We start from the raw sequence: 14,422 nt of genomic DNA, 5'->3' as shown, positions 1-14,422 counted from the left end.
TGTTTTCCGAGGTACGGCCGGTTTCTCTGTGTAACAGCCCCAGCTGTCCTGGAACTCGCTGTAGACCAGGCTGGCCTCGAACTCACAGAGACCCGTCTGCCTCTGCCTCCGAGTGCTGGGATTAAAGGCGTGCGCCACCACCACCTGACCATTTTATCTTACTCCATTTTGTTATTTCGAGCCGGTCTCACTGTAGCCCAGGCTGGCCTGACATTTCTAGTCCTCTTGCCTCAGCCTCCTAAGTGCTAGGAAGACAGGTGTGACCTCTTCACCCAGCCACCAGGACTCTCAGAAGCCAGGGACAGGTGAACTCTACAGAGAGGGGAGCAGCTCCTAAAGCTTACAAGGCGTCCCCATAGCCAGTCCCTGGGGGAGTAAAGAGAAGAAACGCCTTGACCTGCCTTCAGGCTGTAGCTTGTGTGGCAGGGTGTGGCAGCACCTCCAAGGCTGGTTGGTAACAGCAGTGAGCAAGCAGCTTTACCCTTTCTTATATTCCTAATGACTTGGTCTCTCTCTGTGCAGTGCCCCCCATGTTCCAGAAGGTAGGAGATGTTGATGCAGGTTTTGAACTCCTGCTCCATGAGGAGGAAGCTCGGGGCAGGGTGACAGAATACCGGGAGATCGTGGAGAACAACCCGGCTCACCTGTACTGTGACACCAACGCCATCCCACCGCCCGAGCTTACCTGGTACAAGGAGGGTCGGCCCCTGTCAGCCGCAGATGGGGTCTCGGTGCTGCAAGGTAGGCCTGCTGCTACCAGCAATGTGACCTCGGGCAGTGTGTGTGACTAGACCTTCTCTGGAATTTGTAGAGGATAAAAGTTGCTTGAGGTTGTTGCCTTTTGTGCTGAGTTTTTAAAACAAGCTTCCCAGCCCAGGCCAGAGCCTGTATCTAGGCTTTGGGATCTGGCCTGGAATGCTCAGAGAATGGCTTGAGTCTCTAGGGAGAGGAGAGACTTTTTATGTAAAAAATGAGGCAGGAAGACACTGGGAGCACAGGCTAGCCAAGTGTGAGAACCCGAGTTCAGCCCTTAGAACTCACAGAAAAGCCAGGGCACGCCTATGATCCCAGCACAGGAGAGGCAGATAGGCAGGTCCCTGGAGCTCACTGGCCAACCACTCTAGTCTCGGTAGGAAACTCCAGGCCAGTGAGAGACCCTGTCTCACAAAACAAAGTGGGCAGCTTCAGAGGAATAACACGCAAGGTTGATCTCTTCCTCCACGTATATGAATACATGCATATATATGCTCACATACCCATACACACATGCATACCTGCATTCATACAAGCAGATGCAACACACACACACATGCACACACATGATTGTGATTCCATGAACAAACTTCTCTCTGGCTTTTGAGGACTATGCTGTCATCATAGTTTACAGCTTATGAAAATTTTCTATTGTCATCTTACCATTTAAGATATTTCCTTATTAAAGGTCCATTAATTATTTAAGTGGGCCTTATTTTGGAATATCTTTGGCAAATGGTTTTGAGTTGAAAGCCCTAGGATGAGGCTTAGAGATGCCTGGCTTCCCTGGTCTGCCCTGCCCCTACTACGGACCACTGCTGTTGCTGTCTAGGCCCCACTGATTGTACCAAGGGGAATAGGTAGTCTCCTGGCTTAGCGTCTGCGTGGTGGCCTGTGGGATCCAGACCAGCACTGGAGCTGGGTGGGGGACCGGAGGTTATCACAGTCTGTGATGAACAGTTGCCCCAGGCTTTGAACTTGGCCCTTGCAGAAAAAGGAACCCTTAGGTCCCTGGGAGGTGCCACATGTAGAGGCTGGTTGTCCACACTGGAAATCCTGGACCGACTCCTAATCCTGCTGCCCACCTCAGATGGGGGTTCTAGTCTCATATCCTGTTATTCTAGGCTCCATCATGGGGAGATTCTTAATGCAGACCCGAAACACAAGTTGATCCCAGCTATCAGTTAATCCCTGACCTTAGCCACTGACTTGGCCCACACGTTAACACTGACCTCCAACCCCACTGCTGACCTCTAACCCCGGCTACCAACTCTGAACATGTTAAAGATGTGGTCACAAGATAAGCTGAATGTAGATCCTGATCCCAAATTAAGCCAAGATCTCACCTGAGCACCACTGTGACCTTGGCCTCCCTGCTCCCCCCGACCCTACCCCATAGCTTTGCTTGTTAGGAGCCCTTGTTTCTGACATGGTCAAGCCACCACAGCCTTGGCTGGTGACCCCCCACCTGGAATACATAGCACACAGTGACCCTAGGTAGGTAGAGACCAGGTTCTGCTCTTGGTTACCTCCTGGTCTCAAAGGGTCCCAGGCAACTCCTCCCCTGCCCCCAGCAGCCACTGCTCTAGAAGCTAACCCTGCCTCTGAGAACATTTCTTCTTGCATTAGACCAGCCAGCTGACCCCTCCCTCTTGCTAACCCTTCCAGGAGCTTCATTTTCCCATCTGTGAGATGGGCTACCAACAGCCCTTCACATTATAGAGCCTGCTCCTGAGACTGGGTGCCGTTAACTACACATGGACTTGATCCTCCCTTGATCTATTCCGGGTGGATCGAATCTGCTCACTTCCCAGATGAAGCAGGGAGTGATGGTGGCTTGGGCCCTCCAGAGGAGAAACAGCTCCCTTGCTTTGGGTTCAGGGCTCTTGTCCCTGAGCTCAGGCCCCGGTCCTGTGTCCCTGCAGGAGGCCGAATCCTGCAGCTGCCCCTGGTCCAGGCAGAGGACGCGGGCAGGTACTCGTGCAAGGCTTCCAATGAGGTGGGCGAGGATTGGCTCCACTACGAACTGCTAGTGCTGAGTGAGTGGCCAGGAGGGGCAGGGAGGCGCTGGTCCCAGGGAGGCCTCCTTCTCAAGGGCCCTGGGGAGTGGGAAGTTCAATTTCTCTGTGCTCAGGTCTTTAATAGGATTGCAAGCTTGGTTTCTGAAACCGGGTAAAGGCAGTTTAAAGTGTCCCAATGGTTGTTTTCTTACTGTGTGACTTTGAACAAACTTTGACCTCTCTGAAGCCCAGAATTCTTAGCTGTTTCCAGACCTGACAGATTTAGTGAGGAGGGCACAAGGACCTCTGGCGAGCATCTGGTGCCAAAAGCTTCCCTCACCTCTACCACGTTCCACCAGCCCACCACCTACACCTTGTCTCTTTCTCCTCTCCTTCCCAGCACCACCCGTGATCCTGGGGGACACACAGGAGCTGGTAGAGGAGGTGACTGTGAACGCAAGCAGTACTGTCAGCTTGCGGTGCCCAGTTCTGGGGAACCCAACACCCACACTTTCATGGCTCCAGAATGGGCTGCCTGTGTCCCCCAGCCCACGGCTTCAGGTCCTGGAGGAGGGGCAAGTCTTACAGGTAGGAACAGACCCCTCTCAGGGTAAAGGCACAGGGAACCAAGGGGCAGTGTCATCTGGGCCATAGAAAGGCCCGTTAGAGTATGGGGGTGTCTTCTGTACAGCAAATGGCACCTGTGAGGAGCCCAGCTGGTCACATAGGGCTGCCTAGTGTTCATAAGTAGCAGTCACTCCTGCCAAAGCAGGAGCACACCTAGAACCAGCCCAGGCCTGGGGTGGCAGCCCCACATGATCCCTGACTACAAGGAGCTAAACATGCACAGGCCCCTCCAGAGACAGCACAGCCCCCACATGGCCTCCTTGTCCAATTAGCTAGACAACCAACCAACGCCAGTCTCCCTCTCCAAAATACCACACAGAGCCCAAGACGGGCCTCAGAGCCACTGTGAGCACCCGTGGCCCACACGTCTGCTGTGGGGAGATGGAGATGCTCATGGCTATGTGGGGATGAGCCGTGGAGCCTCTGGATCCATTCACAACTGTCAGCCTTGGTCTCAGCACTGGTCTCTGTACCCTCAGGTTTCCACCGCAGAGGTAGCTGATGCTGCCAGCTACATGTGTGTGGCGGAGAACCAGGCGGGTTCTGCAGAGAAACTCTTTACCCTCAGGGTCCAAGGTGAGATGGCTGAGAGGGGCCTCTGTGTGTTCCTGCCTCTCCCTGAGGGTATTCGAGTACCTACACTCAGAGTTCAGGGACTGCAGCCTGGCCTCAGCACTGGGGGGGGGGGGGGGATGTTCTTCCAGTCCTCACCATTGGGGGGGATGTCCTTCTGAGGTCTCAGCACTGGAGGATTGTCCTTCTGAGGTCTCAGCACTGGGGGTGTTCTTCCAAGGTCTCAGCATCATTAGAGAGCACCCACTGTGCATCTGACGTGTGTCTAAGGGACTCCTTCCTGCAGAAGGAATTGGCCTGGCTTTACAACCCCTACCACCCCAAGTCTGCTGTTTGACCTCTATGTCGCCATGAGTCCAGATGTGGGCACAGCTGTATCCCTGAAGCCCCAGTAGCATCTGAGTTCTGCCACTGATAGCTGTGTGGCTTTGGGAGAATGGCTGTGCTGCTCTGATCAAGCCTCTCTGTGCTCTGTGCAAAGTAGCTCTGACTAGTAAAGCTTGCCCTCCAAGGGCTGTGTGGAGACACTTCAGGGGTGACTCTGGGAGCTTAGGCCGGCTCCTTGGTGTATCCCCTTCCCCCAGCCCTAGTCTGTGTCCCCATTGTAACCTCTCATTTCTGCCCCCATCCAGTCCCACCACAAATCTCAGGCTGGCACGCCAACAAGCTCACCACCACCCTCAACAGCAGTGTCTCCCTCCCCTGCGAAGTTCATGCTCACCCAAGCCCTGAGGTCACGTGGTACAAGGATAGCCAGCCCCTCTCCCTGGGACAAGAGGTTTTCCTCCTTCCTGGTTGGTAAACTGAGGCCTTATGCCCAGCTCAAGGCTCTGGTGGGGAGTTCAAGTTGTCCCAAACCTGGGACAGGGCTGTATTCACGGGAGGATTAGGGACTGAGAGTGTCCTGGGGTCCTGTGGCTGCTGGTGCAGGGGCCGTTGTCCCGCAGGCACCCACACACTGCGGCTGACACGGGCACAGCCGGCTGATTCCGGAACATACCTGTGTGAGGCCCTCAATGCTGCAGGCCGAGACCAGAAGACGGTACAACTCAATGTTCTGGGTACGTCCTGCCCCACCTATGCCAGAGCCCCCAGGGAAGCCCTTGTCCCCCTCAAGGGATCCTGTTGAAGAAGCAGAGTCACGTGGACAGACCAGGCGGGGTTTGATACAGCCATGCATGGACTTGCTCTGAGACCTTGGGCTGTGTCTCCCTGTCTCTGAGCCCCAGATGTCCTGTCTGTAAGGCAGCAATCCATATGAAAATGGGACGAAGGAAATGCAGCCCTTGACCCACAGCGTGGCTCACAGTAAGCTCCAGTGGTGATCAAGTTGAGGGGGTAGAGCAGTGGAGAACCCCAAGAGCTAGGCCAGGAAGGTCCAAGATTCTTGGCTTGTAGCCTCTAACAGCACCCAAGGTCTTTGGAATTCCCTGAGGGAAAGCTGGTCTGCAGTGCCAGTACCCAGGGCTCTCTGGAAGGTTCTTTGCAGTTCTGGGGCAGGTTCATTCATTCGTTAAGTGCATAGCTCTGCCAGGGCCTGAGGGCTCACATCTGGCTGTGGATACCTCTTGAGTGCCAGGGGCTGAGGGACCACCAAAGAGGGGCAGTGTTTAGTCAGAAGATTTAAAAAAAAAAAGCCTGCTGTCAGCATCTTTCCTGCCATCTAGACACTAGGTCATCTGTGGCCACCAGAAGGCTCTGGCAGACTGGCCCGGGTTTGCTTCCTCCAGCAACCCTGGATCAGGTCCACCGTTTGATCCAGTGGGCCTGCCTGGGCCATTAATCCATGGTGGTATCGGGGCTGTGTGGGCAAGGCCATGGTGCCTCACTGGGCTCTTCCGCCCTTAGTTCCCCCCAGCTTTAAACAGGCTCCTGGAGGCCCCCAGGAGGCCGTTCTGGTCAGAGCAGGGGATAAAGCCACCCTGAGCTGTGAGACAGACTCACTCCCAGAGGCAGCTGTGACCTGGTTCAAGGACCAGCAGCCCCTAGCCCTGGGGCAGCGGATTCAGGGCCTGCAAGGTGGACAAACACTGGAAATCCTGGACTCGCAGGTCAGTGGCCGTGGACAATCTGGACAGTGGACACAGCACCTCCTGACCCTAGAGGCCTGAGGGGAGGAGCTGGGAGGTGTGCGCTAAGGTATGGGGATGTCATCTTCTTGACCCAAGGAGATGCACAGGCCCCTGCAAGTGACCTGGGAAAGGCCTGGAGCAACCAAGAGCTGGACTCCAGCTCCAGCTCTGGTCTGCCTCACAGTGATCTTGAACAGAGCCCTTCTGTTCACACCGGTGTAGGTCAGGTTCTTATGTATGTTGAATGAATATGCGTCTCTCCCCTAGACATCCCCTGGGCTCCTGCTTTCTGACCCAGCTCTAGCCCCACAAAGGGCAAAGCAGGGCATACTAAGCCAAATCTCTCTCCTGACCTCCAGGGTCTCTGCTTCCTAAGGCTCTGATAGAGGCCAGCAGGTCCTATCTCCTATAGATTCCCAGCCATGGCTTCTCTCTCTGGGGAATCTGTTCCACACACCAACCCCATGTGCTCTTTTATCCCAGGTATCAGATAAGGGAGTGTACAGTTGTAAAGTCAGAAACACGGCTGGAGAGGCCACCCGGACCTTCGTTCTCGCCGTCCAAGGTGAGGCCCAGCCTGGATCCCAATATTGTAAGAATAGAGCCTTTCTTGGCTCTTGGGAGGTTATCTTGGGAGAGCTAGGGTCCTGGAAAACCTAACGGCCACCAAAGCCACTCCAAACCAGCAGCTTTAGGGTTCTTGTCTCATGAATTCAGAGAAAGAAATTCACAGACTCCAGAGGATGAATGTTAGGTTTATTTTACATTCATAGGTTGGAGAGACAGACAGACAGACAGACAAGGAGGCCAAACTCCTGTGCAGTAAGAGTTCACCCCAGGAAACAGGCGCTAGTATGGGCCCTTTTGAAGGACTGTGGCAAAAAAAACTGTGTGAGACATGGGAAGAGTGAGTTAGTTGGTCAGCCTGGTCCTTTCTCTGTTTTGGTTACGTCCTCATGCGCAGCTTCCAGGTAAGGGTGAGCCATCATGAGGAGCCAGGAACTAGGACTCTCCTGGAGTTCCTGGCCTCTAGCAGGGGCATTCTTAGAACCACTGCTCTGAGGTTCCTGTCCCATCTTGTCAGTCCCTACCCTCTGTCACCCCAAGCAGCTCCCAGGGCTGCCAGGGATAAGGTCAGTGGCTGGAAAGAGGCCCCATTGCCAAGGACTAAGAGTGCGAGACCTGGAATTTTAAAAACCAAGATGGAGATGGGGCCGTAGTGCAGAATCAGGGGCTGTGCATGCCTGTAATCCCACTGCGTGGGAGGGAGGTGGAAGCGGGGAATTGGAACTTAAAGGTAGATAGCTATTTTCAGACCAAACTTGGCTACTGGAACCTTGTCTCAAACCAACAACAAGCCTAGGACTCTTCCTGTGACATGCTTTGAAGGACTTGGTGGGATAATTCTGTTCCTTTGCCCTCCAGATTTCATACAAACATAGAGCCTTCCCACTGGGCATTCTGCAGGCACTAGTCTGCTGTATAGATTAGGCACTGGGCACTGCCTGGCAGCTAGGTGAGGGACATCTAGGAGATCAGATGCCCCTCAGGACTGTTGGTCTGTGAGCCGTGTACCTGCCATCTTCAGGCTGAGCGGGCCATCTGGCACCCACTTGTAGAGACTTTGAAAGAGTCACCTGTGGATAAAGCAACTGCCGCCTCCATCAACAGCAGAATGTTAAACAGAAACTGCAAGAAACTGGAGAGCAGGGAAGAGAGCGGAAACCTGCCTTCTTTCCCACAGTGCCCCCAACATTTGAGAGAGCCGAGACGGAGATAGTGAACCAGGTAGCTGGGCGGCCCCTAGTCCTGGTCTGTGATGTGTCGGGGATCCCAGCTCCCACTGTCACTTGGCTGAAGGACAGAATGCCCGTGGGTGAGTATCCACGTCCTGCTTGTCATTCAAGTGCAAACATGTCTTCACCCAGCACAGTAACAATGGAAGGCCAGGACACCGCCAGTTATTAACGTTCTAGTCACAAACCACGGGCTCGCGGACTGTGGTGGTTCATGTTGTAACCCCGGCACTGGGGAGGCTGACCCGGAAGGAGCCATAGTGGCTGTGATAGAAGCAGGTTTACGGGAGAGGGGGTTTCCTTTAGCTGATGGTTCCAGAGGGCCGTGAGAGGAAGGACAACAAGCTGCAGGCATGGTGCTAAGTGCAGGAAGCTGAGACCACATCTTTAACTGCAAATAGGAAGCAGAGAGAATGATCTGGAAGTGAAAGGCTATGAACTCCTCAAAGACCTCCCCCAGCGATGGCTACCTGTAACTTTCCCAAACACCACCAACAACTGGGGAGCAGGTGCTCAAATACCTGAGCCTCTGAGGGACTTTCCTCACCCAAACCTAATGAGGAATCCCCAGAGCCGTTAGTCATCCCCCATTCCCTGCCACTCCTACCCCTCTCTGGCTGTCAGCTGGCCGTCTCTGTGAAACGCTGTTCTGGACATTTCATTCTGATGGCATCATGTCACCCTGACAGTCACCTGCCTCTGCCTTGTTCCACTTTAGCTTGAGACTTTGAAAGCTCACCGGGGAGCCTGGATCAGTATTAATTTTTTAGAAATTCATTTAATTATTTTTCATCGTTCCTTTACATAGTATTCCATATGGCCATGTAGCCCTGGCTAGTTTAGAACTTGTTGTGTAGAAGTAGGTAAATCTTAAGCTCTCAGAGATTGGCCTGCCTCTGCCTCCCAAGTGCTGGCACTGAAGGAGTGAGCATGTAGCATTGTGTCTCTTAGCCAGCCTTGGGCTGTAAAGGCGAGGCTGCTGTGAGCTTGGCATGCAAGTGTCCGTGGGTGTTCAAGGTTCTGTGGGGATGTGTTTTCATCTCTCCTAAGTTTCGTCTCCCTTGAGTTAGCCTGGCAGCAAACCCTGCCTGTCATGCCTCCAATTCTTTGCACATGCTTCCTGGAATACCTCGTGGTCTTGTCTGCTTGCACCTGGCTGGTTTCTACTGAAGCTTTGTCCCAGAAGCCCTTGTTGTGGTGCCCTTCCTCAGCCCTGCTGCCCCTCCTGCCCTCTCCTGCCCTCCACCTCCCAGCTCCCTGACTCAGAGCTGTACAGTTGCCAGCCCTTGGCAGCACTGCATCTTTGTGACACAGTTCATGCTTCTTGGGGACAGGGACCATGGTGCTCCCCTTTGACGCCCAAACTCTCTGTGAGGCACAGGGGCCAACTGGTCCAGTCAAGGTCTCCATCGCTGAAAGACTGACTGGACAGGGGCAGGGTGGGATAAAGGGAGGGTTGGTACAATTAGAAACTCTTCCATGACAGACCCACAATGAGGGATTCCAAGCTGGTGAGCAGAGCCCCAGGAGCCCCAAGGGTGACTCATGTTAGGGCCACTGCGTGTCTGTTTCCCCTTGATCAGCAACCTTGATTCATGTAGAGGACATGTATGTGAGGAGGACTGGGCCTCAGAACAGGCCCTGGAAACCCGAAGGTGTGGGACCTGGGGAGAGATGGCCTGCCTGGGGTGGGGTGGGGGCCATTGTAAGAAGTGGAGCAGCTAGAGGTGGGTTGAGGAAGGTGGTGGTGGTGGTTAATTTAATCATCAACCTGACATAGCCTAGGATCACCATTGAGAGATCTCAATGTGGGGATACCTAGATCATGTCGGCTATGGGCACATCTGTCGGGAATTGCCCCATGGCGTGGGGAAACCCAGCCAGAGAGTGCATAGCACTATACCCTGGGTTTGGATCCCAAACTGCATACAGGTAGAGAAAGTGAGCCAAACACAGGAGTGCATGTGTTCATTTCCCCCTCTGCTGCAACTGCTTCTAGTTCCTGCCACTTTGTCTTCCTCTCAATGGCTTACTGCTGCCTGGAACTGTGGGCCTGACTGCTACCCGGAACCATGGACCTAATAAACCCCTTTTTTCTCTATGCTGCCTTTGGTGGGGTTGTTTATCCCAGTCAAAGAAACGAAACTAGGCCAGTGGGAATCTACAAAGGTGCTTCTGACCCACTGGGCCTCAGTTCCCTATCAGTACAGGGGTACCAGATTCAAGGGCTTTCCCTCCCTTCCACAGAGAGCAGCATGGTGCATGGCGTGGTTTCCCGAGGCGGCCGCCTCCAGCTGAGTCACCTGCAGCCAGCCCAGGCTGCTACCTACACTTGTGTGGCTGAGAACGCCCAGGCTGAGGCCCGCAAAGATTTTGTAGTATCTGTACTAGGTATATCTTGCACCCTATACCCCCTTCTGTTTGCCATATCCCAGCAGCCCCTGCTGCTGCCAGGACCTCACCATAGCCTGTGTTATAGTGCCTCCCCAGATCCAGAACTCAGGCATGGCACAAGAACACAATGTGTTAGAGAAACAGGAGATACGACTGGACTGCGAGGCTGAAGGACAGCCACCGCCAGACATAACCTGGCTGAAGGACGGTGGCCCGTTGGAGCAGCATGTGGGGCCTCACCTCCGGTAAGGCCTGCTGATGCCTCTTGAAGCATCAGAACTGCCACCCTGTGTGTGCCTGCCCTCAGTGACTCCTCCCCATGCAGGTTCTACCTGGATGGCAGCTCCCTGGTGCTGAAGGGCCTAAGAGCAGCCGACTCGGGTGCCTACACCTGTGTGGCCCACAACCCGGCTGGGGAGGATGCCAGACTGCACACAGTGAATGTACTGGGTGAGGAACTGAGGCTGAGGAGAGGCAGGTAGCCCCAGCGCCCTGGAGGCTCTTTGGGGACACCTACATGGGGATGAGTAGGTGGAACCAGGAACTTCCACTCAAAACCTGGTGACGTTCACTCTGCGGGCTCCCCGGGCCTTCAAGTCTTGTTCTCAAGCATCACAAGCTTCCCAGCTCAAGGCTCTGCAGGGTGTCCGGAGAGGGGGCCATGAAAAGAGTGTTTGAATCTGGGCCCCAGATGGTGGAGCTCACCTCTCCAAGGGTGGCCAAGACTCTAAGAACCTAACTGCGGTAGCTGGCAGTGGCGAAAGTTTATGGCTGGTTGCTGTCGCCCCTCTAAACCCCTCATCTCATCCCTTTTTATCCACCACCCCAGTTCCTCCCACCATTGAGCAACGAGCTGGTGACACAGGGACCCTGGTGAGCAGGACTAGAGAGCTGGTGACCATGATGTGCCCTGTCCGGGGATCCCCGCCTATCCACGTGAGCTGGCTCAAGGACGGCCTTCCCCTTCCGCTCTCGCAGCGCACCCACCTCCACAGTTCTGGCCGCTCCCTCAGGTAGGCGCGCGGTCCTGCCTCTGGTCCCTGGTGGCAGGTGCTGGCACATTCTCCAGGCATCTCAGGCTCCAAATGCTTCCATGTGGATATTAAAATACAAACAATACAGACACAGAGGGGTTTATGGTGCTTGGGGAGACAAAGAAGACCCCACCACCCAATGGAACCTCAGAAATAAAAGAGGCCTTATCCTAAGGCCTGGTGGAGAAGGCCTAGCCCAAGAGGACACCTGAGGGCATTGACTTGGCCTGGCAAGGTGGGAAGCCGTGGGGGGCTTCCTGGAGGAGACCTGAACAAAACTGGTGGTTCTAGACATCAGCAAGCAAGAGAGTCTTGCAGTTATAGGAACCAGGTCTATGGGGGTAGGAAGTGAAGGCCCTACACTACGAGCTCTGAAGATAATTGAAATGTGTTAAGGAGACAGGTGGTGACGACAGAGGTTGTATGGTCAGGCTAACTGCTTGGTGTGTGGAGGTGGCATTGGTGCTAAGGTGGAAAAAAATGGAACCAGGGCAGGGTTCCGTGGTGCAAGGTCAAGGGCCCCAAAGGTAATTGCAGGACGGGAAGACAACAGGAACAAATGCCATGATGGGGTCTTGCGGCTCCTGCCTTTCCATGGGTTCTGGGAGCCACTCAGATCACCGGGGTGCACGACAAGGACCTTCACACACTGAGTCATCTTGTCAGCCTGAAAAGGGAAGTTTTTAAAGGCAAAACGAGGGTTGAACAAGATAATTTGAAACCACAGGCCTGAACCACAAGTCACTGACGAGAGTGGTCCCTGCCCGTAGACGGCTCACTACCGAGCAGGTGTGCTCACGGGGAGTTTCTCACACGTGCTCAAAGGTCTGTCAGTCTTTGGTGGCAGCCACATTGGGCAGTCATGCACAAGAGCCCTTCCTTGACTGGCTGCTTTGGACTTGACCAAAGGGCTTCCATTTTTAATCCGACCACTGACCCTAAGGTTTCCAGGCACAGGGGAAGATACACTGTCTACTCAGAGCTTGGAGAAATAGCCTTTCAGGGACTGTCAGCACATGGAAGATTCTGGAAGCCATCTGGATGCAACCATCCACCCTATGTGTGCACCATGTCCTGGCTGCTTGGGCTGGGGCCAGTCCTTTGGACCTGGCAAGGACAGGGAGCATAGGAAGCCTCTGTCCTGGGTTTGGCACTGCAATCCTCTCTGGCCCATCATAGTAAGAGCAGCCCAGGAGAAGCTGGGAGGGGTCAGGAGGAAGGGGTGGGGCCTGTGAGCAGGACCGGTAGGTGGACACAGCCCAGGTGGATCCTGAGGACAAAGTGTATTTGTCTATGCGGAGGATGTCTGTCCCCATAGTGGGACTGCAGTTTTCCAGAATTTGGGAGGCAGAGGTTTGGCCAAGGCAGCAAGGGCTGGAGAAGGCAGCGGGAGTGGGACTTGGGGAAGGGCAATTTGGGGCTTTGCTCAGGAAGCCCTCTGAGGCCGGGAAAGGGGTGGGAGCAAGCTAGAGGGTTCCCATTTCAGAATTAGCCTTTGAGTCATAAGAAGAGGAAAGGTAATCCATCCATTCAACCTCTTTCCCCCTCACCCCTCTCCTTCCCTCCCACCTTCTCCCACTTTTGGGGAGGGGGTTCAGAATTTCTCAGGTGCAACTGGCAGATTCAGGCGTCTTCACCTGTGTGGCTGCAAGCCCAGCTGGTGTGGCTGACAGGAACTTCACCATGCTGGTACTCGGTATGGGGCAGGGTGGGGCATGCAGTCCCCATTGGCTATGACAGATGAGAATAAAATCCCCATCCACTGCTCATCGGGGCATGCCCAGCTAGAGCCATGGGGCATTCTAATCTGATTTCTTCTCTTGTCCTTTCATTTATTCCCCAAAGAGTGAGCCGGCCCTCCAGGGTGCCAATCATTGACGGGTATAATTTATGGTAGTGAGCTGTGGCTCTGGACCCCAGCTCTATCCGACAGGGGAGGGGGATGCTGTGGGGAGGACTCACCTAGCATGGCAGTTCCAAAGGGCTTACCCATGAGGCAATAGCCATGATGCAAAGATCCATGATGAGGGCCGCCTGCTGCGAATTAAAAATGGACCCTGCCCACACTTCTGTCCCCCTCAGAACCCCCCACCCTGGAACCAGCAGAGGTTCAGAACGATGTGATGGCTGTCCAAGGCTCTGAAGTGGTCCTCCCGTGCGAGGCCCGAGGAAGCCCCCTGCCCCTTGTGTCGTGGATGAAAGATGGGGAGCCCTTGTTGCCCCAGAGCCTTGAGCAGGGGCCTGGCCTGAAGCTGGAAGCAGTGACAGTTGATGATTCGGGGACTTACTCCTGCATGGCAGCGAGCGAGGCAGGGGAGGCCAGGAGAAGCTTCCGGCTGACAGTGATGGGTGGGTACCCCCTCCTCAGCAGCTTCAGTGGCTGGAGTGTGAGAGAGTCCCCTGGAGGCTTGGGGTCACCCCTGAGTGAGGCTCCCTGGCTGCCAAGCTACTGTGGCTGAGAAATACAGTCCTCCTCAGCTCTAATCCAAGATTATTTTTACAACCAAACCTTGGTGTCACAGCAAAAGCTAGAGCCACCTGCATCTAGGGACACAGCTTCAAGATGTAGCACACAAGTGTGCAATGGTGGGCTGTGGTAGAGACTTTGCCTTCAGTCTGTCTCCTCCCATGTACCGAGTCCTTGTTGGTGTGCAAGTACAGACCGTCGTCCTGGGGGCATGGACTTGTGGCTTCTCTTTAAATGGCCACCCAATATCCTGCCCTCCCCCCGTATTCACGTTTCTTGGCCCCTCAGCTGTGAACCGCTGGATGGTAAGGGAGGTCTGACCCTAGGTGGACATCTTGCAGATCCCCCTCACATTGAGGACTCTGGCCAGACCTCAGAACTGTCACTGACACCTGGTGCCCACCTGGAACTCACGTGTGAGGCCCGAGGCATCCCCCCACCCAACATCACTTGGCATAAAGATGGCCAGGCCCTGAGGAGAGGAGAGAAAGGCAGCCAAGCTGGCCGTGTGCTCCGCGTGAGGAACGTGCAGGTACTGGCGCCTGCCCACTAGGGTTCAGTTGGTACTGGAGAATAAACCGCAGCTGTTTTGTGGGCAGCAACCAAGCCTGCCCTACATCCTACATCCTCTCTGTGTGCCTTGTGGCTATGGGCATGATCCCTGGCCTACGTCCTATGGACTCCTAGGCAGGCCAGAGCCAAGGAT

At 54.7% G+C, this 14,422-nt stretch overlaps 1 protein-coding gene across 1 annotated transcript in view; it reads left to right on the top strand.

The window, feature by feature from the left end:
• The window catches only part of Hmcn2 (hemicentin 2), a 155,259-nt gene that overhangs the window by 103,114 nt on the left and 37,723 nt on the right, over positions 1-14,422 (top strand). Inside the window, exons 54-69 of the mRNA XM_013355724.1 lie at positions 523-741; positions 2,679-2,792; positions 3,154-3,341; positions 3,860-3,956; positions 4,586-4,747; positions 4,901-5,014; positions 5,802-6,004; positions 6,509-6,590; positions 7,770-7,901; positions 10,069-10,212; positions 10,301-10,460; positions 10,541-10,665; positions 11,045-11,228; positions 12,848-12,945; positions 13,332-13,598; positions 14,058-14,248. Coding sequence (XP_013211178.1) covers positions 523-741; positions 2,679-2,792; positions 3,154-3,341; positions 3,860-3,956; positions 4,586-4,747; positions 4,901-5,014; positions 5,802-6,004; positions 6,509-6,590; positions 7,770-7,901; positions 10,069-10,212; positions 10,301-10,460; positions 10,541-10,665; positions 11,045-11,228; positions 12,848-12,945; positions 13,332-13,598; positions 14,058-14,248 — 2,480 coding nt within the window. The remainder of the gene's footprint in view (positions 1-522; positions 742-2,678; positions 2,793-3,153; positions 3,342-3,859; positions 3,957-4,585; positions 4,748-4,900; positions 5,015-5,801; positions 6,005-6,508; positions 6,591-7,769; positions 7,902-10,068; positions 10,213-10,300; positions 10,461-10,540; positions 10,666-11,044; positions 11,229-12,847; positions 12,946-13,331; positions 13,599-14,057; positions 14,249-14,422) is intronic.

Source organism: Microtus ochrogaster, chromosome 4 (assembly GCF_000317375.1).
Source record: "Microtus ochrogaster isolate Prairie Vole_2 chromosome 4, MicOch1.0, whole genome shotgun sequence".
NCBI lineage: Eukaryota > Metazoa > Chordata > Mammalia > Rodentia > Cricetidae > Microtus > Microtus ochrogaster.
Note: the sequence above shows the minus strand (reverse complement) of the source record. Positions and strands in the feature narration are given on the sequence as shown.